The sequence below is a fragment of the Callospermophilus lateralis genome, chromosome 1, assembly GCF_048772815.1.
Source record: "Callospermophilus lateralis isolate mCalLat2 chromosome 1, mCalLat2.hap1, whole genome shotgun sequence".
Taxonomy (NCBI): domain Eukaryota; kingdom Metazoa; phylum Chordata; class Mammalia; order Rodentia; family Sciuridae; genus Callospermophilus; species Callospermophilus lateralis.
In genome coordinates, this window is record NC_135305.1 from 222,917,614 (window position 1) to 222,933,429 (window position 15,816).

Consider the following 15,816-nt stretch of genomic DNA (forward strand, 5'->3'; position numbering starts at 1 on the left):
AGCCGGAGGACCCAGCCCCTCGCACCCCAGGAGCCGTTGCAGGCTGGGCCACTGGGGCAGGGATTCCCCTGGGGGACGGGCTGGGAATGAGGGAGGGCACAGCCTTGACCTTCCGCAGCCTCAGGGGAGGGAGGCTGACCAGACGGCGGGCGGCAAAGGCGTGGCCGCTGGACAAGGTGTCTGGGAGCCGGGCTCCGCTGGCTGCCGGTGGGGGCCGCGGGGGAGGCGCCCAGATTGTGCTGACGCCGCAGAACACTGGCTTCAAAATTTTATCAGCTCAGCGCAGAGGAGGAGGGGTGGGGCCGCGGGGGGAGTGGGGGGACAGGACCCCACGGCAACGAGAGGCCGCCAAGGCCGCCCGCCGGCCCTCCACAACTGGCCACCTCCAGCGGCTCTCGGCCCCCACCCCACTTCACTTCCGGCCCCAGAGAATTCGTTGCTGATCAGTGGGGGAGGCTGGGCAGAGGCTGGGGTCAAGGCCACCCCTGGGGAGCCCTGGCCTGGTCTGTCCACTGCACTCCCCGATGTACAGATGCCCCCTGGTCCACCCCTGCCTCAACACAGCTGGGTGTCCTGCTGTCGGGGAGGGGGAAGGCAGGGACAGGGCAGGCCACCCGGGCACTGCAGGGCTGGGCGGGGCCCCTGTGCCCCTGCTCACCGCCCAGGGCACGCAGCCCGCCCTGGCGCACCCAGCCCCACACGAGGACAGTCTCAGCTGACCCCCAGGCCGGCCAGTGCCCAGACTGCCACACAGACGGTCCTGTGGAATCCCCGCGGCGTCCCTGAGCTGGGGACCCTGAAGAGCCCCAGGGAAACAGGCTGGTGACCAGGAGCAGCGGGACCCAGCCCCTTGGGGGCCGGCCTGCACACGCCCTCACACCTCTGCCCAGGCTGCCTGCCCACCGTGGTGCCCGGCATCCACTGTGCCTGGCCATCCCACAGCCCCGGCTCGGCCACACCTCTTCCTCCGGAAGCGGCCACCGTCTCCCTGTCTCGCAGACTCTGCTGGCCTGGGCTGGGCGTCTGCTGGTGGAGCCGGGAGGCACTGGCCACACAGAGCCACACAGAGCCCTCGCCCAGCCAGCGCCATGGCACCCAGCTGCCCACTCACATCGGGACGGTGACCCCAGGGCTGCTGTGGGCCGCCTGAGTGGATAACCAGGGGCCAAGACAGGCCCACGGTGCCCCGCCTTCTCCGGAGGCCCCAGGTGGCCTCTCCTCCTCCACACATGCCCCTGACCCTCCAGGACACAGCCATCACACCTTGGGGCCACCTCAGCGGCCTGCCTCAGGCTGAGGTCCGCAGCCCCCTCTGGGTCGGCCAGTGTCCTGCCAACCCCTCGGACTCTCCTGCTCCACATCTCCCCCAGGTCCCCAGGGCACTGGCCATGCCCTCTGCACGCCGCCTCCTGCGGGGACCCCTGCCACCGTCGTCCTGGAGACCCCGGCGCCGCCCTCATCCCACCCCCGGACCCGCCCCTTCGCCCCCCCGGACCCCGCCCTGGACCCCGGCGCCCCCCCCAGTCCGCCCCGACCCGCAGGCGCCGCTCACCTCGCTCGCGCACGAAGTAGGCCAGGTAGAGGTCCAGCTCCTTGACGGCCACGCCGATGTGGTGCGGCTGCACGCAGAGCACCGGGTGGCCGCACTGCGCCGCCTTCACCAGGCGCTCGCCGTCCGTGCTCTCCAGCGGGATGCCCTTGAACAGGATGACCATGACCAGGTCCAGCCGCCACACCTTGTCGGCCTGGCGCAGGCAGTCGATGCGCCGCATCTTGCCCTTCTGGTCGGGGTTGGAGAGCACGCAGCCCGGCGCCTTCTTGCCGGTGATGGCCAGCACGAAGTCCTCGCGGCACTCGGGCCGGATGTCCTTGCGCAGCTTGGCCAGCAGCCGCGACGCCCACTTCTGCTTCACCTCGGCCTTCTCGCCCAGCAGCTCGTCCTTCACCGCGCGCTCCTCGTCCTTGGACATGCGCTTCTCGTGCTTCTTGAAGTACTTGCGCTTCCGCGCCTGCAGGTTGAACCAGGTGTAGGCGAAGGCGCGCACGTGGGGCAGCAGCGCCTCGATGAACGGGTGGAACTCATCCTGCGGGAGAGGCCACCGGTCAGCGGGCCGCGCCTGCTCAGGGCCACGGAACCCACGGCCCGAGGGGGCCGAGGCCGGAGCCGGGCCTCCCCAGACCCGGTCTCCCTCGGCTCAACCCGGGCTGAGCCCCGTGGGCAAAGGCCTCACCGGAACGCGGCCCCGGCTCCCGGCCATCGCTCTGCACTTTTGCGCAAAATTAGCCACACGTGAGATCTAGGCGAGGGGCGTGGCCACGGTCCAGTGGGACTTCGTTGACAAAAGTGGACACCGGGCCTTTGTCCTGGGCTCTGGTCTGCAAGCCCCTGCCCCAGACTGCCCAGAGCAGGACCCAGCAAACGGGGTGCTCAATGGTGCAGGGAACCAGGCTCCGCCTGGCCTCCCAGACCCCTGCTGGGCCGGACCGGTGGGGACCACCTCTGCCAGTTGTGACATCAACAAGAGCACTGAGGACCCAGAGCCTGGCAGAGGCACGGGCCAAGGGGCCATGGAAGGGTGCGGGTTCCTGCAGAGCCCCACGCCAGGGGCCAGGAGAGCCCAGGACCACAGAGGTCATACACAGAAGGGGAGACCCCGGGCAGGCCTTGACTGTCCCCCAGCCCGCCCCACACACCCACGTGCCCACGGGGAGCAGAGGCCAGGAGGCACCGAGACCTGCACGGGAGCTGCGCTTGTGCTCTGTCACCCTGTCCCCACATCTGGATGGGTCACTGAGCAGGGCCCGGCCACCGGGGCCTGGCACCTGCAGCCCTGGGGGCAAATAGCCCCAGCCCCAGGGGGCCCTCCAGGACTGACCCCTGCCAGTGGGAGGGGCCCACTCCCCATTGTTCAGAGAGAAACACTGAGTGCAGGGAGTGCCCGCGCTGCGCCCTGGCCTTGCGGGGGGACCCAGGGGAGCTGGGAACCGCCTCCTGGCGCCTCTCTGGGGCACACCTCCCACCGTCCCCCTGGGCCACCGAGCACGCCCTCCGTGCTGGCCACTGTGGATCTTGCTGCTCGGAGGGCGCACTGCCGTCGCGTTCCCGCGGCCTGACCTCAGGAGGGGGAAGCCCAGCTCTCCTGCCCAGAGCTGATGGGACCCGAGGCCCGAGGGCTGGAGACAGGAGCGGTCACAGCCTCTGGGCCTCAGGCTTTCGGCCAGCTAGGCTGGCTGGGCCCTGTCCACCTGCGGCCTGGACTGCCTCGGCCACCGGGTGCTGGAGGGAGGGGACATGGGATCTTGCCTATCACCAAGTCTCCCAAAATAGCCGTGGCCTGGTGAGGCCAGGGCGGGGCAGGATGGGCCGGGCCGGTACCAGCTCAGCTCCCCTCCAATGTCCCCTAAAGTGTGAGTCACCGTGACAGCTGTGGCCGGGACTGGACCTCAGGGCCCTTTCCCACTGCCTCTCCTCCCCCAACCTGACCAGCTGAGGCCACCCAGCCTGTCCCCATCTGCCCCTCAGGGTTTCCCGTGTCTGGATGCAGGAGACCTCGGAGACCAGAGACGGGGAGCTCTTTGTCAGGGTCACTCGGCTGGGACCAGAGCCCAGGCCACCTAGCCAGAGAAGAGGCGGGAGATTGTGGGGGCCCGGGTCACTGGCCATGGAAGGCCCAGGAGGGCAGGAGGCCGGGGCAGCAGCCTCCCTGCAGGCAGTGGCTTCCGCCCAGCCCGGGGCTCGCTGGAGCTCTGCTGAGCCACGCTGGCGGGCGGCTGGGGTAGGGGTCCGCGTCGGGTCCCTGGATCTTCCCTCTGGAGCCTCCCCCCTGAGCCCCTCCCTGAGGTCCGGCTCTGCCCTCCCTGTCGAAGCCCCCCACTTTCCTGGGAGAGGTGCCAGGGAGGCAGGCAGGGGTGGGGCCCGCGTCACAGGTGACCCCGGCTGACCATGGAGTCAGGAAGACAAACACGCTGTAACTGGGTCAGGGACCGCTGCCCGGTCCTCCCTTGGCCTCTGTGGGAGTCAGACCAGGTGAGCAGCAGGGCCAGGCCCTCTCGGCCCCACAGGACCTACAACGCCCGGGGTCTGGTCCCCAGCACCACCATGCCCACAGGCCACCGGGCAGGGAGACAGCAGGGCCAGCAATGGAGGGGCTCTGCGCTCTGCAAGCCCTGGCCGCCGTCCCCAGGCCTCCACAGGCAGCGCGATCGGCTCGCCCAGGCCTCCTCCACTCACGTGGGGCCCCTCAGGCAGGGTCTCAGCCCAGCCTGTCACCCCCTCCCCAACCCCGGGTCCCAAGGCTAAGGCGCCCACTGGCAGGGAGGGAGGCTGGGTGGTGCTGGCTCCATCTCCAGTCTGTGGGACCCAGGAGCAAACGGCCACCCCACCGGGGGCCTGTCTCTCCTTCTGTACAACTAAAGGCAAGGGACATGGCGGGGCGTGGGTGCCTGCCTTGCTCTGGAAGCAGAGATGCCAAGCAGCGGAGGGACAGGGATGGACCTTTCCCGGAAACCCCAATTTGGCTGGAACTTGCTGGCCAGAGAACAGATGCTGGGAGGTGGACACTGGGGTCCAGGCCTTGCTGAGCCCCTATATTCTGGACACCTGTGAGCTGAGCTGTGCCCCCCTCCCCGTTATTCCCCCGCAGCTTCGTGTCCTGTCTCCACGTCTGCTGAGCCCGTATCCCACACTCCTATGCATCCGTCAAAGCCTTAGTTCCAATGTCCTCTTCTCCAGGTGGACGGCTAGCTCAAGGTCAGGTGACTGGCGAGTGGCAGTCTGCGTATCTGCAGCCTTGGACAATTCCTTCCCCCAGGCTCAGCGCAGCAGAGCTCCTGACGCTGGACCCCACGAGGGAGGGAGGCATTGGGCTGCAGTTACCGGGGCCTCTGGGCGCCTGCCCCTGAGTGGTGCTGGGCACGCTGTGACCCCGCTCACTGGGATCCGGACGTGGGGCAGGGGTGGATGCTGAGCAGGTGGGTGACAATGTCCGGCCGAGCAGAGCGCTCTGAGGACATCTGGAGGAGTGGCGGGCAGGGAGCCCTAGGGGAGGGTTAGGTGAGGAGCCCAGAAGGGCTCTTGCAGGAGAGGACACTTGAATGAGGACCTGAGGGATGGCAGTGGGGGAGGGGTTTTGAGGTGGAGGAAGCTGTGCAAAGTCCCTGGGGCACAACTGAGCCCAGAGGCACAGCAGGGGCGAGGGGACCATGGCTGGAGCAGGGGGAGGAGGGAGGTGAGAGGGGACAGGGGGCTGTGTAGGGTTCAGGGCAACGGGGGAGAATCTGAGTGAGTCCAGAGAGTGGAGACCCCTGCCAAAGTGGCCCTGGATCTCCCCACACACACCCCAGTGTCCCTGGAGAAGCATGAGGCTGAGCCGAGGCTCGGGGAGGCGGAGTCTCTGTGGTGTCAGATCTGGGGACAAGTTTTGCCTCTACCAAGAGGAGGCTGGGGTGTCAGAGCTGAAGTCTCGGCCCAGCATCACGGAGCCACAGGGTGCCCGGCTGGACCCGGCTCCCTATTCTGACCCCCCAGCCTCACTCCTGAGCCCCAGAGCACACCGCACGGCCCCTCGGCCGCGGCTCCGGCCACCCGGGCTGCCCCTGTCCTCTCTGAACCCCACGCCATCGTCTGCCTGTCACTTCTTTGCATGCCCAGTGCACGGCTGTGTCCATCTGGTGGTCTGACAGAGAGACCAGAGGCCCCACAATTGTGCTGGGCCACCCTGGGCCACCTTGACCCTCTCACAGGGCCCAAAGCTGGGGTAGCGCCGAGCAGAGTGACAGAGTGCACACTGGGCACAGCAGAGTGGCGGACAGTGCTGAGGGGAGGACAACTGTTAGCCCAGCAATGCCCCCGAGGGCTGCAGCTCGCATGTGGCACCTGCTATATGCCAGCACTGTCCTGGGAAGACCTGGGAGAGACTCATGTCCCTCTTGAAGTGGGTGCCCAGGCCCCGGAAGGCCAGACCCGCCCCCAGCCGGCAGAATCTGTCATTCATGCAAGAGGCATTTATTGAACACTGCATGTATGCCAGACCCTGCACCACACACCTCAGTATCCCGGCGGGCTGCCCTGCAGTGGAGGCAGCGGGTGAAACAGTCTGGGGCAGGTGGGGCAATACTGGGGACAAGGACAGAGTTGCAATACTGGGGACAAGGACAAGTGGATTCCGCGCATCCTGAGCAAGACCTTCACATGCATCTGAAGGACATGCCGGGTCTGCCCTGCGCCCCCACCAGGGCTGCGTCCTGCACCAGGGCTGCGCAGGCTGCGGCGGGGCGGGCGGCTGGGGGAGGTGGCTGCTCCGCGGGCGGGCGCAGGCTGCGGGTCGGGGCGCCTGCCCGGGTGGGGGGCAGCCCGCGGGGCCTGCGGCCTCCAGCCGGCGGACACAGTGGTGTTTCCCATCCATTTAGTGCACGACAGGGAGGGAGGCGGCTCTGGCAGGAAGAGGGAGCGAGCGGGAGAGAACGCTGACTCGCCAGAATCCAGCTCGGTGATTTACAGGGAGCCGGCCCTGGCTCCATGAGGCACCTCGCCCGCCGCAGAGAGGGGGGGGGAGGCAGGGGAGGCGCAGAGACAGGGGGACACAGGAGGAGGGGTGTCAGGGGGAGCTGGCCTCTGTGAGTGGGGGCACACAGGGAGCCCCACCTGCCCAGGCCAAACAGCCAGATGGGCAGCAGCCCCAGATCCTGGCCCCACAACCGTGCTGTGCCACCCTGGGCGGGCCCTGACCCTCTCTGAGTCTTGGCCCCTCTCCCAGCTGCGAGGTGCTGGGGCTCCCTGGCCCTGCCTGACCCCTGGTGCCCCTCCAGAACCTGCTCCGGGCTGGACCCAGGGCCTCCTGCCTCCCCATCTCCCCTGGCACTCAGCAGGCCCTGTAAGGAAGGCTTGGCCAACCCAACAGGCCGGCGCTCCCCCCCAGCCTCAGTGTCCACGCTGAGACATGGCCGTCAAAAGGTGGAGGCCAAGGGGGTGAGGGAGGGTGAATGAATGAGGGAGGGACGGCGGCCGAGGTGGCCCAGGCCCAGCGGGGCCAGGGAATCCTCTTGCTGGGCAGGGCAGCCAACAGGGATTTGGCCCCAAACCCGGAATAACTAACGTGGCGGTGGCGGCGGGCGGGCGGGAGGCCACCTCCCCGCCAGCAGGATTTATGGAAATAACGGCTCCGGCTCCGCAGTTCCTCTTAAGAGTAAAAGTGAAAAGGCACTTGAGTCACCGCCGACCGACCGACCGGGACAGGCTCCCAGAATCCTCCAGGGCTGCCCGCTGCAGCCCCGCTCCCCCTCCCCCCCCCCCCCCCGCAGGCCGGCCGGTGGCACACGCGGGCTGGCACCAGGCACTGCCCCCCCCAGGCCTGGGCTCCCCAGAAGGATCCCGGTCGGATCAGCTAAAAGGGAGCTATTTTAGGTTGGACTCAGGTTGTGAAATGCCATGTAGGAGACCCAGAGAGGACAGGAGGGAAGAGGGGGACAGGCAGGAGGGAAGAGAGACCCTGGTGGAGAGAGAGAGGCAGGGACAGAGGAGGGACAGAGGCAGGGACCACTGTGAGGGACAGGAGAGGAAGCGGAGTCCCCGTGGGGCCAGAGGCGCTCAGGTTGAGCCACCCGCAGGGAGCCGGCGGCAGGACTGCACTGGGACCACACAGGACCCAGAGGGGGTCCCAGGCTCCTGTGCAGGGCACGGTGACCAGGGGAGGGTCACAGGGGAGCCCCTGAAGTGGGGGACCCCCGGCCCAGGCTCTCTGTCGCCTGTGTCGCCCCACCTCTGCCGGGTCTCGGGTTCTTCACTCAGCCCCTCAGCTGTCCTCCTGGCTGAAACTGAGGCTCAGTGGGCACAGCAATTTCTCGGGGGCAAGGCTGGGCTAGGTGTCCCCTCCCCCACGGCAGCGTGGACGCAGGCCTGTCCCTGGACCAGCCTGTCGGGGAATTCCACAGTAGCAGGCCCTGGAACAGCCACCCCCTGCAGGGAGCCAGGAGGGAAGGCAGAGAGTGAGGACCAGGCACCACGGGGGCCACCTACTAAGTGCAGAGGCTTCAAAGCCTGCCCAAGGCCACACAGCAGGCCCACCTCAGAACCCTCCCTCGGCCGTCACTGCGGGGACACCTGAGAGGCAGCTGGAGGGCCAGTGAGAACCACCCTGGACGGGGACTCCAGGCTCACGCATGGGGGACCTGGGCAGGGACCTGAGAGCAGCCAGCTCCCTCCAGGGGCCCCTGCAGCCTGCGCTGGCTCTCTGCTGCACCTGCCTCAGTCTCCTGACACCTGGGGAAACTGAGGCTGGCACCCCACTGGCCTAAGATCGCACAGCAAAATTGGAGGGGGGTGCTGAGCTGGAAACCACGTGGTCCTGGGGGCCTCGGGAAGCAGTGGGGGAGGGCCAGGAATCCCCTGGGGAGTGGCCTGGGACAGGGTAGCCACCCCCTCCCCACACACCCCCTGGGTCACTGCAGAAGGCTCAGCCCAGGGCAGTCTGGGAGTGCGGCCAGGGGTGAGAAGCTGCTGCGGGAGGGGGCAGGGGCAGGTGCCGGGCTGGCGAGGGCGCGCAGCTCCGCAGTGCCAGGCCAGACCCCGCCACCCGGCCTCCCCGCTGCTCCGGCCGCTCAATAATTCAGAATCGATGCGGCGAAAATACCGGGAGGGTGCTGGGGGTGGGGCGGCGGGGCAGCCGGACGTCAGCGCACCCTCCCCGCCCCCGCGCTCCAACTTCGCGCACCCCCTCCCCCTCCACGCACACGTGGGCCAATAATGGGGGGAAAGGCGCCCGAGGGCTGCGGTGGCGGGTCACCACTTGGGCCGGGGGAGGAGAGGACCACGCAGAGGGATGCTCTTCTCAGCACAGCTGGGGAGGCCCAGCGTCCAGCCGGGACCCCTGGGTTCCTCGGGAGGCGGCGGGCGCCTCGCGCACAGCCCAGCCTCCGCCGCGCCGGGGGCTCCCCCTCCCGACCTTCCCGAGCGCCGGGGGCAGCGCGCCCCGAGTGGAGTGCAGGGAGGACGCGGCTGCAGCCCCAGCCCCGCGCCCAGGAGCACGAGGGGTCCCGGGGGGCGGTGGGCGAGGCCGGGGTCTCGAGTTGGGGTCCAGGGTGGGGGTCTCGGCCTAATGGACCCTCGGATCCTCCACCGGACCCGGGCCCCGAGGAGGGGGCACCGGCCCGGGTGGCGGGAGGGACGCGCGCCTTTTTCGACCCGCCGCCGCCAGCTTCCAAACTCCCGGGCCGGGCCGCGGGGGCGCGGGGCCAGGGGCGCGGGCTGGGGGGCGCGTACCTGGGTCAGGCAGAGCGGGGACGAATACATCCCGGGCGCGGCGGGAGGCGCAGGGCGGCCGGAGCGGGCGCGCGGAACTTACTGAGTCATTTTTCCAGCCCCCCCTCCCGCGGCGCGCTCGGCTCGCCGCCTCCCGCGGCCGCCGCTCCTCCCTCCCTCGCTCCCTCTCTCCAGCGCCGCCTCCCTCGGTTCCCCGTCTCTGTCCGCGTCTCTTCCTTTCCTGCCCCCCCTGTCTCCCTGTCTCTGTCCCTCCCTCTGGCAGCCTGTCCTCTCCCTCCCCCCAATTTCTCTCTCCTCCCACCGCGAACCTCCCACTTCTCAACATCCAACTTTCAAAGAAACGAGGGAAAAAAGAGCGCGAGCGAGGAAAGACCCCCCCCCACGTCCCGCGAGCCCCCAGCGTTGCTAGAATTACCCGTCCCCACCCCGGGTCTGGGACCGCTGCCCGGGACCCACGGACCAGACCGCAGCGGGTCCCCTGGGGCTGCCCACCGGGGTCAACTGGGAAGGTCGGGGCCGGGCTGGGGGTGGACCCCAGGGGCAGAGATGGAGGTCCAAGCGCCCCCCACTCCCCCCGCCCCGAGCTGGCCGGGAAGTTGCAGGAACGAGCCAAGGGGGGAGGGAAAGAATGAAGAAGTGACGTGCGCAGAGGCCGGCGGGAGCGCGCGTCTTTCGCCTTAAAGATGTACGACCGACAGGACGCGCCGCAGGGTGCACGGCAGGGGGGGCGTCCCAGGACACCCTCTCTCCCTCCTGCCCCCAGATCCAGACACGGGCTGCAGTTCCGGGGCTGGAGAGGCTTGGAAACGACGCCCCCTCCTTTGGCCAGAAGAGCTTCCACTAATGGAGGGGCCTCCAGAAATCTGTTCCCGCTCAGCCAGTGCCAAAGGGGTGGGGGCAATTGGCCTCGCCCATATTTCTCCCCAGACCCAGGATGACAGTGGCCAAGCAGGACGCTGGCTGGCCAGATGAACCCTCCAGGCCTCATTCCCCAGCTCCAGCCCCAAAGGACAGCCCATTTCGCAGCCTGGGAAAACGAGGCACAGAGAATGTGGACTTGGAACCAGGCCACCTGGCCCCAGAAGCCACATTCTTAGAGCGCTGCAGCTCTCGCTCTTCAAGAGAGGCACAGGCCACGTCCCCAGAGTGGAGGCCCCCAGGGTGTGCAAGGCCAGCTGGGCCCTCCCCAGGCTCACACTCTCCCAGCCCGTCTAGAGGCTGCTGCATCCCTCATCCCCACCTCGGGGGTCCTCCTGGCAGAGGGCTCTGTCTGCACAAGAACCAACAGCATGACAGCCCTGGCCTTCTCAGAAGCCCACCCAGACCCCCTTGGAAAGCCTGCCCATTTGACTCAGCATTCTGAGCTGGACGGGACCTTCTCCCCAGCCTGGGGCAGCTGCCCAAGCTCAGGGCCAGGTGCCTGCAGCACTTCCCTGTGGCAGAGGAACCGGGGAACGCCAGCACCCGCTCAGGGTTGTGAGCAGGCCCCCACAGCCCTCTTCCCTGGCCCCCCGAGGCTCCCCACTGGACGGGGTGATGACTATCCAAACCATCCTGCACTCCATAGAGGCATTTCTTTAAAATTCACTGTGCTACTTGGGAGCGGGGTGGCACTTAAAACCCCAGGGTGATGGGGACGGGCGTCTGGGGATCCAAATGCCCACCCAAGGCATATTTTATTAAAACGTGCCGCGAGCACATACAAGGTAAACCCTCGAATGCACCCCAGCTCCCCTGCAGCCTCGCCTGCAGCCTGCGTCTGGCAGGGTGGGTCCCCCTCCTGCAGGAGGGCTCCTTTTGAAGGTAAAAGTTTGGGGTACACAGATGGCCCCTGGGAAGCCTCAGCTTCCTCATCTCAGGACACACCCCAGGACACACCCCAGGCTGGCCTGCTGTAGACATGCTCATACTCCTGCCCGGCGGTGGGGGCGGCTGCAGGTGGGAGAGGCTCCTGCTGTGTCCACAGCTGCCCACCTGCTCACTGGCTCACTCGGTTTGGTGCAGGGTCGCTGCTGCCTGGTGAGTGTCTCCTCTGGCCAGCAGCTTAACTGTTCCCTGCCTCAATTGCCCCCTCTGTGAAATGGGGTGATGACCGTTCCTGCCCCTCTGGGCTAGGGATAAACCAGCCAGTGCCCAGCCTGTGGTGGTTTCCTAAGAAAGCAACTGGTTGATCTGGACCTCTGTGGAGGGACAGGAGTGGGCACATGAGATACCAAAATGTGGCTCATCTATTGAAAAATGAAAATACCTTCTTCCCCCCCCCCTGCACTCTCCTGTAACTGTCCCACAAAGAAGGTCACCCCCGACAGGAAAACTCGTCCGCCAGCCTTCAGGCTCTGCCTCCATGCCCATCACCGGGTGCCACAGGGCATGGAGCAGTATCCCTGGCCACTGCTCAGGCCAGGAGCATCTCTTCCCCAGATGGACCACCGCAAACGTCCCCAGACATTGTCGAGTGCACTCTTGGGCAGAGACATCCCTGGTACCGGCTCAGCAAGAAGCTCACAAACCTCAGAATTTTTTTTTCTTAACTACACTCAGCCCACCAAATGCACAGGGTCCTTTATGAAAACACACATGTGTCCCTTCTGCGGATGCCAGGGTCCCTACACGAACATGCACACACCCCTCACTGAGGATGCAGTGTGTCCTTGGAGTAAACACGCGTGTGCCACTTGTACGAATGCACACGCGTGTGTGGGCTTGGGCTCGTGGCCGAGCTGGTGGAACCTGGCCCGGCTCTAGGTTAGGGCTCCCCTCCAGCACCCAGCCTCACAGGGGTCTTCCTGAGACCTGAGCCTGCTCCCCGGCAACGGCTCACACCCAGATGTGTGGCAGGTGGGTCTAAACCTGGGGACATTAACACAAAGACCTCCAGCTTGACTTTGGATACTTGGGCCTCAGGGGACTCCAAGGTCTCGGGTAACACTGAGGGCCACTCACAGAGCAGCCAGAGACCTGGGGACCCTCACAGGGGTCCCACGGGGCGCACCCTGCCAGGTGTGCACCCGCTGACCCCACCACCTCTCCCCCACCCTCGCAAGGGTCCATGGGAGTTGCGTCTTTCAGAGGAGGAAGGTCAGGGTCTTCAGTCACGAGAGGTCCAGGAGGGACGTGACACCGGACCGATACACACTTACACACAACAGACACACGCACATCACAGGCTCAGAGAGAGACAGGAGACCCAACCTCAGAGTCAGGCAGAGACACAGACTCGTGGAGGAATAGACCCCTGGCCTCAAACCCCACCCAGAGCAGAGCCCCACAGGCCCCCCCAGCTCCCTGCAGGACACAGGCACACAATGGCCTCACAACGCCCCACAGCACAGCTCTTCTCAACCACAGGGGGACAGAACTGCCCCCCACCACACCGGCAGCCACAGACACACACCACAGGGCCACACACTCCTGTGAGCACACACACCCCACCGTGGACCCCCGCGGTGTTCACCCCTGCAGGGGCAGGTCACACCCTCACCAGCACACACCTCTGCCCCCCCCCCAGGATGACCCCCACCTCCTCCCCCTGGGCCTTGCAGGGACCCCAGGGCAGGGGAGGGGTCGAGGGTGGGACAAGTGTGGGTGCTGTGCCTGTGTGCATCCATCTCCAGGTGTGAGCGGGAGTCTGTGTGTACCTGCGTGTGTGCAGCTCTGTGTGCACACGGGGGGGGGGGTGCATACCTGGCTCTGAATGTGCTACACACATGGGAGGTGCACCTGGGTGTGTATGGCTCTGCGGGAGTCCTGGGGGGCCACCCTGAGTGCCGGGAATTGTCCTGGGACCCTGGGGTGTGTGTGTGTGTGTGTGTGTGTGTGTGAGTGTGCCATAGCAGGGCTAGTTTTCTCCCCTTCCCAAACCAATCCCCAATGGGATGAGGTTTCAAAGAAAAAAAAGCTGAGACTCTGGTCTGGCCTTGAGGCTTTTATATTTAGAAAATTATATAAAAACGCGCCGGTGGGGGCAGCGTGGATTCCCCGAGGCGCGGAAGAACTCAGCGACCGCTCTGCTTCTGGTCCACCCGGGGCCAGTGTGCAGGCAGGCCTGGGGGCGGCCCCCGCGCCACTCGGGTCTCCCCAGCCTAGGGGGCTAAGGGCTCTCCTTGGCCACTCCCGGGGCCTGTCCTAGCCCCACACCTCGGCAACCGCCCTCCCCCAGGGACCTCCACAGCCGCAGAGGGAGGGAGGAAACCCCGCCGCCCCGCCCCCTCGGGGCAGGTCCCCGCGCACGCGCAGCCCCTGGGTGATCGCGTCCCGGCGCCACCTCGCGCCGGAACCTCAAGCCAGGACCGCCTTGGGCCCAGCGGAGGGTGGACCCTGAGGCTGGGGAAGGTTAAGGGGTCGTAAAGGGGTGAGATGAGGGAAAGCACTCTGCAAAGGCAGAGGAAGGGCCTGCCCCGCCCCCCGGCAGCCCCGGCTCCAGGAAAAAAGGAACTGGGGAAGGGGGGCCATCCCCAGAGACACTCAGCGCCCGAGTCACACGCACACAGCGACACCCTACAGTCTCCTGGGACGCAGCCACACGACAGTTTCCCACTCACCAACAATACTCCCGCCACACACACACACACACGGACACACCACGGTCACCCAGGGACACACACAGTTTCACAAGACCGTCCCGCTGGGACGCCCAGCACAGCCGCCGAGTTACCCAGACGCACAGGCTGTCCCACAGCCACACAAAGCTCTGACACACAAGCAACACAAAACACACGTGGGTACGCACACATGGATGCATAAAGCAGAGGACGCGTCGCGACCCGCGGACCCACGGACAGGTACCGGACCACTCAGCCGCACAGACCGCGGACGCTCCCAGGGACTCGCAGGCTGGCGGGTTCAGAAGCCCAGGAGCCCCCCAGGCACCCCTCGAGATGCCACGCTACGGAGCCCGCGGACAGGACACCCGGATCCCCAAGTGCAGCCTCTGCCGCTCCCGGCCTGGGGTGCGCCTTCAGGGACCTAGGGATCCCCCGGGGCTGGGACCCCACGCGCGCCGCAGCGGGACCCGGGTCAGCAGGGGGCGGGGTCCGGGAGGCGCTAGGGCAGGCCCAGCGGCTGGCCCTGCGCGGCGCCGAGCACGGCCGCCCGCCCGGCTCCAAGTTCAAGGCGCCCGGCAGCGGCCGCGGCGCGCTCTCCGCCCCTCTCCGCAGCGGCCATTTTCCGCTAGCTGGCGCGCCGCGCTCGCCCGGGCCGGGGCACCCCGCTGAGGCCGCCGCGACCCCCGGCCCGCAAGGCCGGGACCCGCACCCCCTCCTCCGCCCCGGCTACCCCGGGGCTGCGTGCTGGAGGGTCGTGCACCAGGGCCGCGCCCTCCGCCTCGGGTCTGGCCCGGGAGGGGGCGGGGGGCCGGCGGGGGGGGGCCTTCTCCCCCGGAGCCCCGCCCTCCCCGCCAACTCCGCGGCGCCCGCGAAGGGCCCCCCACTTGGGGTCCCCCGCTGCTCCCCGCGCGCCAGCTCCGCCCCCTGCGGGGGAATCGGCGGGTGGGGGTCCGGCGGCGACGGGCAAGCGGAGAGGGGGTCCCCGCATCGAGCCGCTCCTCCGGGAGGCCCCTGCCTCCTGCCCCCCCAGACCTTGCAACTTTCGCCCGGAGCCCACGCACCACCCCAAAAAGTCCCCGGGCGAAAACGAAAGTGGGGGCGGCGACGTACCATGGCGCTGCTGCGAGGAGGCGAGGCCGGCGCCGGAGCGAGCGCGCTCGGTCCCCGGCGAGGGGGGGCCGGAGGCGGCGGGAGGAGGCGGCGAGGGAGGGCGCGCGGGGGAGGGCGCGAGCGCGCGAGGGAGGGGGCGCGCCGCGCCCGCCCCCCCGGCCCGCAGGACCCTCCCCTCGGCCCGCCCTCCCCCCGGTCCCGCGCGCCGCCCGCGCTCAGGCTGCTCCCCGCGCCGGCTCCGGCTGTGGCGGCTGGTGCTGTGGCTGCATCCCGGGCCCGGCCCGGCCAGCGCCGAGGGAGGCCCAGCGAGCGGCCGCCGCGGCGGGTCGTGGGGCCCCGGCCCGGTTCGCTGCGGAGAGAGGATCCACCTTCGCGCGGCGCGCGCGCGCTCGCTCACACACACACACACACACACACTCGCGGGGGACGGGGACACACGCGGCCGGCCTCCGCGACTCCGACACGGACACACACCGCGCACTCGGTGCCTGAAGCGTGTTACATACACAGCCCGGGGTGTCACCCAGACAGGGGACCGGGCTCCCAGCCCGCGGGATGTCGCGGACACGCACCTCCTACAGGGTACCGCGAACACAGACGCACGCCCTCAGGCTGCGGGTTGTCACCTAGGGACTCGCAGGCTGACAGTCACCGAGACACTCAGACCTAGACTTGACCCCCGCCCCGACCCCGGGCCCCTCCCCCAGCCGCCGGGCCCCGGAGCGCAGGTGTCCCGGATACACAGTTACACACAGGCACGGCGGGGACAGACGGGGACACAGACAGACTCGGACACCAAGGGCGACAGACCTGGAGGCGGGGGTCCCCTGGGGGTCCCGCAGGGGCTCCAGGCGGGGGCGGGGGGCGAGCGCCGCGGCCCTGTGGGTGTGGGGGGGCGGGCGCCCC

General features: G+C 68.0%; 1 protein-coding gene across 1 annotated transcript; it reads right to left on the reverse strand.

Moving 5' to 3' along the window:
* Positions 1-1,107: 1,107 nt before the first annotated feature.
* Positions 1,108-6,067, reverse strand: LOC143642195 (nuclear factor 1). The gene is made up of 3 exons (XM_077110372.1): positions 2,232-6,067; positions 1,536-2,084; positions 1,108-1,146 (listed from the first exon to the last, which is right to left on the reverse strand). The coding sequence occupies exons 1-3, from the start codon at positions 2,256-2,258 to the stop codon at positions 1,108-1,110; spliced, it is 615 nt and encodes a 204-aa protein (XP_076966487.1). The 5' UTR covers positions 2,259-6,067.
* Positions 6,068-15,816: the final 9,749 nt, after the last annotated feature.